The 8,831-nt window shown below is 35.6% G+C and overlaps 1 protein-coding gene across 1 annotated transcript; it reads left to right on the top strand.

Annotated features, from left to right (window-relative positions):
* Positions 1 to 2,262: 2,262 nt before the first annotated feature.
* LOC120355618 (putative protein TPRXL) lies at positions 2,263 to 8,074 on the top strand (the record flags this gene model as incomplete). Its single annotated transcript, XM_039444209.1, has 3 exons — positions 2,263 to 2,304; positions 7,640 to 7,773; positions 8,020 to 8,074. Coding segments are annotated over 3 exons (231 nt in total), but the record flags the coding sequence as incomplete, so codon positions are not given.
* Positions 8,075 to 8,831: the final 757 nt, after the last annotated feature.

Raw genomic sequence — 8,831 nt, 5'->3', positions numbered from 1 at the left:
TATCATGTCCAGTACTGTTCCAGTACATTTACCAGGGCCCTGTTGTATGATAAAATACAAGCGTATAGTTAAATACTTTCCTATTTCGACAACTAGCTGACTATTGGTATTATAAGTTTGTATTTTAACATGCAACAGAGCCAAGAGATCCAGTTCTGTTACCCAGGGAGGTAGATGTTATAAAGTGCGCTAGTAATTTCCATGTAGGTCTATAGTCTATAGTAACAAATTTACTATTTAGTTCCGTTACTAAGGGAGGTATATAGAACACCTTTTTTAATACACAGTATATAATTTTATGTTCTTATATTGTTGGCTGATATATTTATAAAGTGCACTAATAATTTCTTTGAAGGCTGCATTAATGACTTTAATATTCAGTTCTGATACTGAGGGATGTATATAGAATAATTAACCTTTTCTTAATACATAGTATCTTATATTGTTGCATAAGGTGCACTAATAATTTCTATGAAGACTACATTAATAAGTCTAATATTTAGTTAATATACCAAGGGAGGAGTATAAATATACAATACTGAACCTTCACTAAGTATCATATGGTATACAATTTTATGTTCTTATTTAGTTTGCCTGAGACCCATAGTTGGAGATATAATATGTTTGAACAAAATTCAGTTCCTTTCCGATACCTGAGAACCTGAAGCGTGAACAAACCGGCAGTCAACCACCCATTGGCTCTCAACCGTACGTGATCGGCATGAATAACCCCCTCAGGTAGTCGAACCAACCTCGGTGGACAGTTTTCGACAAACCTGTCAGTCTCAATTTTAGGTTCGCGTCGTAAAATTCACGATTTTACGAGTCTTTATCCGGGGTAACAATGGGACGATTTTATTTCTCCAAGTTTATTCCTGATTTTCAACGATAATAAACGTTAACGCGCGTCAAAAGATGGTAAGTTTTTGTGGCGGTGACGTCATAAATTCGGTTCCGCAACGGATATCGAGTGAAAAGGTAAACAAGAGTGGGGGGGGGGCTTTGGGAGGGGGTATTGTGAGAATGCATCCCGCAGCTCACGGTTTATGACTGTTTCCGCCTATCAATGAGATTCCCGCGAATGGCAACTATCGAAATACGTTTTATTCCGAAGATTTGTACTCTCAGAGAATCTCGAACAACACAACTGAAAAGCTTTGAGTTTAGAGTTGATCTCGTTGTGAATAGGAAGATTGGGAACTTTCTGAAGATGTTTTTTATTCCGGAGATTTTTTGTACTCTATGAGGGAATTTCTTACATTGATACAAATCGAAACTTTCGAGTTAACTTTGTTTTGATCTCTAGTGAGGTCCACGTTATAATGGCTGTGGAGAAAGATTACGATGAGAAAAACGTTGCCAATCCTCTGTCTGTCAATGACTTCTATAGACGGTATCTGATACAGGTTTATTGATGTAATATTAACGGTTCATTCTCGTTTACCATTGTTAATCAAACACTGCCATTATAACAGGTTTATTGATGTAATAATAACTGTTCATTGTCGTTTAAAATAATCAATTATATTTTATTAATCAAGAAATTATATTTTTCAATAATTTTATAATGTATTTTCATAATAATTAAGATTAAATATTTTGTTAATTAATTATTAATACTACATTGTTTAATGACGATCTGGAAACAGAGCAAAACGATAAAGAGATAACGCTATCCTCTTTGTTGAATGATAGACAAGAATAGGAATACCATTGCTAATCAAACACTGCCATTATAACGTGGACCTCACTATAGTTAGGAATGGATTGAATTGGGTGTAGTTCAATAGAAATCCCCTTTCACCAGTATTATTATTAGAAGGAACGTTTTATTTTTTAATTTTGTATTCAAATTACAGTATACTTGAAACATTATTGCTTTGAGGGAATCAAATAACAGTCACAGTTTTTGCGTTGAAGTAATTATATTACTGTGCGAGAATGTATTCGATTATGAAAACTTTTGTGAATTACTTCATGAAATATTTCATATTTCCTTGAATATCAAATGAAAGTAATTAATAAATGAACTAAAGTTACAAACATTTAGTATAAAATTAATGTTTGGTTTGGCATATTGGTACGCTAATCAATCATTAGCCTAGTATTAGTTGAATTTCATACAAGCCTTTGGAAGTCTCATAGAACTTGGGTCATGAAGTGTCATTATTGAAAAAATAATGTCTATTTACTTTGGATAAATATCGTTCAATTATGTATCTTGCTTTTGATTTTAATTGAGTTTTTCTGTTTTTTTTCCAGGTGGGTAAATATGTTGAGAAGTTTATCAAGGTCCATATTGCAGTGAGTAACGATATATTCATATTCAGACATTTTTATCAGTCACTATTATTATTTTTATTCAGTATTCCATATTCAGAAATTTATCAGGCGAATCGTTTTTGTTGTTTAGGCAAAGTTATTTTCTGTCAAACAAGGATTGTTGTTACACTATGATGTAAGACCTCTCTTGTATCTGAAATGTATCTAAATGTTATCCTTTTCCTGTTTAAAACTGACTCTTAATACAAAAGAATCCGAATTTTTCTTTTTCGAACTGTGCAGTTGATCAGTTCAGTGTTGTAGATCTGGTTGTGAAGTTTATGTGTTTAGGTCTTCCTCTCTTCAAGATGCTGTTCGTTTCTGTTTTTTCTCTCCTCTCCTCTTCTTTTTCTGCTCTTCGCTCTCATTTACCACCCGCCGTGTGAGGTCCCCCCCTTGTTGATCCATATGACAACTGGTCAATTTTTTATCCAACTTCTATCGTCAGCACTGGCTTGAAGACGTTGAAGCAAGACAGGAGATGTTTAGGGTGAATACAGGTCTCCAGTTTGAAGATGTTAGAGGAAGATGGAAGATTTTTTTGGGTGTACACAAGAGGGCTTGAAGACGTTGAACAGAAAAGGAAGATGTTTAGGGTGAATATGAGTCTACAGTTTGAAGACGTTGAACGAAGATGGAAGATCTTTTTTAGGGTTGACACTAGTCTTGCAAGTCATGTGATTAGTATTATAATTCATAGAAATACATATATACATAAAGGGGTTGGTTCATCAGTATTATAATATATAGTAATAGATAATATTTATCAATAGGGGTTAGCCCATGTCGTCAAGGCCTGCTGCAACGGTCAGAATATAAATTTGAAATTATAATATTTCTTGTAAATTAGCTTTTATTAATGCTTCTTCTCATAAGTAAATTCATTGTGGTGATATTTCTCTCAAGTATGTGACAATAAAGACCACTTTACCAATGACTCTTTTAAACTTGTTTAAAAGTAGAAAAGATGTTGATAACAAGTTACTTTTATTATTATTATTATTTATTATAATATATTTTTATATTATATTATATAATATTATTATTTTTATATTATATAACACATATTTTTATTCATTTATGGTACACAAAACACAAATCATTAAAATGATTATGGAGAAATACCACAAATCATTCACCGTATAACTTGAACGAGGTTTTGTAAACTATGTTAAGGTGTGTACAGACTTATGCGCCTCGAACACACGCATTTCACTTTCCATCAGCTGATTCTATTCTTATTATATCTGTATTTGTACTGAAACAGTAAGATACAGATATAATAAACATCGGTTAATAAAAAGTGAAATGTGCGTGAGTTCCTGGCGCGGCTAGTTATACACGCATCGATTTTTTGCCGTCCTTATAAATTCTATTAGATTAAAGATATGCTGTCAAACAGATTATGTTTGTCAAGTTCCGTCTAATCTGCTAGAATTCATAAGGACGGCAAAGTATCATACGACCAAAAATCTATGTGTGTGTAACTGGCTCAAGATACAGATATAATAAGCATAGAATTAGCTGATTAAAACTGAAATGTGGGTATTCGAGACGCTTAAGTCTGTACGCACCTTTTGAATTTATGAGATTTCAAAAAAGAAGATCATCATCATCATCATCATCTTACGTACAAGGATTAGGTTAATGCCTGCGCTTAAGTCTGTACGCACCTTTTGAATTTATGAGATTTCAAAAAAGAAGATCATCATCATCATGAAAATAAATATAAATTGGAAATGGGACAGTTTTGGGCATGAGCCTGTTGTGCCTTTCCTAATGTTAAGTATTTCTACACAATGTTAAGTATTTCTATCATCATCTTACGTACAAGGATTAGGTTAATGCCTGTTCCGACTTACAAACAGCTTATTAATATCTATATTTCAATTACAAAATTACAAAAAGAAGATTATTCATCGAATAAATACCTCTATTTCAGTCATTGGGTCCGTTCTCTGGATTTCGAAAATAGACATGGTTGATAAACAACTTGTCTCCCAATCGTCACAAAAGCCCCTCGAAAGTTTCAAATAAATCAGCGGTGTTTGTTGGTTTTCTCTCCAAGTTCGGGGAATCCTTTTGTTTACATCCTTCTTTTTATCTCCGTCCTTCCATCGTTGTCCTTCTTTTCAACGGGGTTTAATCCTTTTTTTTCACTTGAACTACACTATCTTGATACCACCATGCCAACCTCCGTTCATTCACTAGAGTCTCTTGTATTTTGTAGGTAGTGGAGAAATCTCTTCATCATCTAGAAGGAATTTGAGAAACTGTTTTTGAGTTTTCTTTGTCGTGTCGTGGCGTTCTTTTGTGGGATGTTTCTTGGCTTGGAATTGTCCCCTGTATTCTTAGTTTGCTTTTCTGTTTTGTACTTTCAGTATAGTTTATCCTTTCAGTATAGGTATCTTCCAGCACGTTTTGAGTTTCTCCCAGGTTCTCTCTTTGAATTGTAGTTGAACAGTTACAGTTTTCAAATTATTTAAACGATTTTGACGATGTATTTGACAATTGTTTGTCTTCTTTCAAATTTTATGATCTACTCAACCATTATTAGTCCTCAATTAGAAATATCTTCACCTTCTAGAAGGAATTTCCAGCACACTAGAGAATATTTCAGAAACTGTTTTTGAGTTTTCTTTGTCGTGTCGTGGTGTTCTTTTGTGGGATGTTTCTTGGCTTCGAATGTTCCCCCGTATTCTTAGTTTGCTTTTGTGTTTGGTACGTAGGTACTTTCAGTATAGGGAATATATACATCACATATCAAACAAGAGGATTTCTATTTTAATGGAACAGATACATGCGAGCGCATTTGATGGTTTATTACTTGAAAGGTATCTTTCAGCACGTTTGAGTTTCTTCCAGGTTCTCTCTTTGAATTGTAGTTGAACAGTTACAGTTTTCAAATGATTTTGACGATGTATTTGTCAATTGTTTGTCTTCTTTCAAATAATTTTCATGATCTAATCAACCATTATTAGTCCTCAATTTGTTTTTCAATTCAACACAAACATAATCATACGAGAGTTTTATAATATTACAAATCAATACTAGCTTATAAAAGGAAGATGTTTGTTTGTGAGTGGGGTGTGGAGAAGAAAAAGGAGAAGAAGATGATGATGGTGGAAAGGGAGAAGAAAAGAAGGAAATGGATAAGCAGAAAATAATGAAGAAGAAGAAGAAGAAGAAGACGAAGATGACGACGATGATGAAAATTATGGTGGAGAGAAGGAGAAGAAAAGAAGGAAATGGAGAAGCAGAAAATAATGAAGAAGAAGAAGATAACGAAGATGATGAAAATTATGGTGGAAAAGAAGAAGAAAAGAAGGAAATGGAGAAGCAGGAAATGATGATAATATGAAGAAGAAGAAGAAGAAGAAGAAGAAGAAGAGAAGAAGAAGAAGAAGAAGGATAATGTGTAGGAGGACGATAAGGAAAAATGATGAGGAGGAGGAGAATAAAAGTAAGAAAGAGCATATTGAAATACAAGGAAAGGAAGTCAGTGTATTTGTAGATAGAGAGAAAAAATAGTTAAAGAGGCAGTAGATTGAGAATAGTACATAACATATTTGTGGAGTAGATCTCTCGCTCACACCCTCTCTCTCTCTCTCTTGTCATTCTTTCTCCTACTAGACGCATGCCTGGAATGCAGGAGTATATCTTGGCGGTAAATTAGCTATGTGACGCATCATATGTGAGGACGCATATTAACACATTCAAGAAAGAACAACGCATTCGATTTGACAGACGAATAAGGATTTGGTGGTGAATATTCATGGCTTCATAGAGCTGTGTGTTTCAAATCAACATTTTTTCAACGTGGAGTGGCTTATCTATTTTGTTTCCTTTTTAGATTTCTAGGTTTTTTTTCTAGATGATGAAAAGTAAAAGGAGGTGAAAGATATAGAGAATGTGGAAGGATTTGTTTTGTTGATTGCATTTTTTTGTCTTATTATTTTTATCATTCTTGTTCCCATCATATCTTTAAATTCGTCCTTTGTGTTACCTCTTCCACGCTTATTCTTTGTCAACATTTTACCTTCTTGTCTCTCCTCTTCTCTTTTTCTTCCTTCTCCTTCTGCTGATCTACTCTTTCCTTCCCTTTCTCATTTTTTCCACTTCATGGAAGTAAAATTTTACTTTCTCTACCTCCTATTCTTCTTTCTCCTCATCCTACTTCTGCTTTTAGTTTCCTTTTTTATTTCCCTTCTATGTCTTTCCATTTTCATTTTTCTGAACAGTCTTTCCTTCTTCACTTATCCTCTTTCACCACTCCTCTATCTCTTCTTTTTTCATCCTCTTCTCTCTCATTTTCTATCTTCTTGTCCTTTTTTATTCTTTTCTTTCTTTCCATCTTTTTATCCTTCTCCATCCTCTTCTTAAACCTCTTCTCTCTCCTTATCCATCCTTCTCTCCTTCTCTACCCTCTCACGTACGCCATCTTCATCTCCTCCTCTATCTTCTTCTCCCTCTCAATCCTCTTCTCCTTCTCCATCCTCCTCTTCTTCTCCTTCCTCTCCTCTTTCCTCACTAATCTCTTTCCCTATCGTTTTCTACTTCTCCATCCTCTTCTCTATCTCATTATCCACTTCTTCTTTTCCATTCTCTTCTCCTTCTCCATCCTCTTCTCCTTCTCCATTCTCTTCTCTTCCTTCATCCTCTTCTCTTTTTCTTCTTCTTCTTCTTCTTCTTCTCCTCCATCTTCACTCTCTTGCCCTTCTCTATCGTCTTCTTTTTATCCATCCTCTTCTCCTCTATCTCATTCCCTATACTCTTCTTAGTCTCAATCCTTTTGTTCTTATCCATTCTCTTGTCCTTCTCTATCATCTTCTCCTTCTTCATCCTCTTCTCCTTCTCTATCGTCTTCTTCTTCTCCATTCTCCCCTTATTCTTCACTCTCTTCTCCTTCTCTATCGTCTTCTTCTTCTCCATCCTCTTCCTCTCTATCTCATTCCCTATTCTCTTCTTAGTCTCCATTCTCTTCTACTTCTTCATCCTCCTCTTCTTCTCCATTCTCTCCTCCTTCTTCACTCTCTTCTCCTTCTCTATCCTCTTCTCAGTCATCATCCTCTTCTCCTCCTTCATCCTCTTCTCTTCTTCTTCTCCATCCTCTTCCTCTCTATCTCATTCCCTATACTCTTCTTAGTCTCAATCCTTTTGTTCTTATCCATCCTCTTCTCTTTCTCTATCCTTTTTTCCTTATCCATCCCTTTCTCCTTCACCATTCTCCCCTCCTCCTTCACTCTCTTCTCCTTCTCTATCGTTTTCTTCTTCTCCATCCTCTTCTCCTCTATCTCATTCTCTATCCTCTTCTCAGTCATCATCCTCTTCTCCTTCTCTATCCTCTTCTCAGTCATCATCCTCTTCTCCTTCTCTATCCTCTTCTCAGTCATCATCCTCTTCTCCTTCTCCATCCTCTTCTCCTCTATCTCATTCTCTATCCTCTTCTCAGTCATCATCCTCTTCTCCTTCTCCATCCTCTTCTCCTTCTCTATCATCTTCTCCTTCTTCATCCTCCTCTTCTTCATTATCCTCTCCTCCTTCTCCAACCTCTACTCACTCTTCATCCTCTTCTCTTTCTCTATCCTTTTTTCCTTATCCATCCCTTTCTCCTTCACCATTCTCCCCTCCTCCTTCACTCTCTTCTCCTTCTCTATCGTTTTCTTCTTCTCCATCCTCTTCTCCTCTATCTCATTCTCTATCCTCTTCTCAGTCATCATCCTCTTCTCCTTCTCTATCCTCTTCTCAGTCATCATCCTCTTCTCCTTCTCCATCCTCCTCTTCTTCATTATCCTCTCCTCCTTCTCCAACCTCTACTCACTCTTCATCCTCCTCTTCTTCATTATCCTCTCCTCCTTCTCCAACCTCTACTCACTCTTCATCCTCTTCTTCTTTTCCATTCTCTTCTCCTTCTCTAACCTCTCCTCTCTCTTTATCATCTTCCTCACCATCCTTTTCTCCTTCTCTATCCTCTTCCACTACTTCCAACCCTCTCATCCATTCTCCCACACATCCTTCTCGTCCTCTTTCAATTGTCTTCCATCTCAGTCTCCCAAATATCTGTTTCTCCAGCCCACTTGCAACCAACTACGATGTTCCTTCCATACACACTCACACCCTGTTCCACGTGTAGCTAACATTAATAATTCTGTGACCTTGGGAGTTGGAGTTTGTAGGCTCACCAGTCACCACACCACACTGTCAAAATAATGCAGAGTGATTCTCCGACTCACTACTTTACACTACACTGAAGTCGTTTCAATTATTTGGAAGGCAGTTGTTTCAACTATGAGGAAGGCAGTTGTTTCAACTATTTGGAAGGCAGGTCTTGCACTATACCATGCCATGCTATAACTAAACTGTTCATGTAATATAATTTAACATAACAATACTATGCTTTAGAATTAAGTTTGTTTTTCGGTAATTCTTCAAAATTATATTTTTAATATGTGAATAATTCCTATTTTAGTTATAATAATGTGAAATATCTCTTCTATGTTTAGTTTTGA

The sequence above is a fragment of the Nilaparvata lugens genome, unplaced genomic scaffold (genome assembly GCF_014356525.2).
Source record: "Nilaparvata lugens isolate BPH unplaced genomic scaffold, ASM1435652v1 scaffold3624, whole genome shotgun sequence".
In the NCBI taxonomy this organism is placed as follows: Eukaryota; Metazoa; Arthropoda; class Insecta; order Hemiptera; family Delphacidae; genus Nilaparvata; species Nilaparvata lugens.
This window is presented reverse-complemented; position numbering and strand designations above follow the sequence as displayed.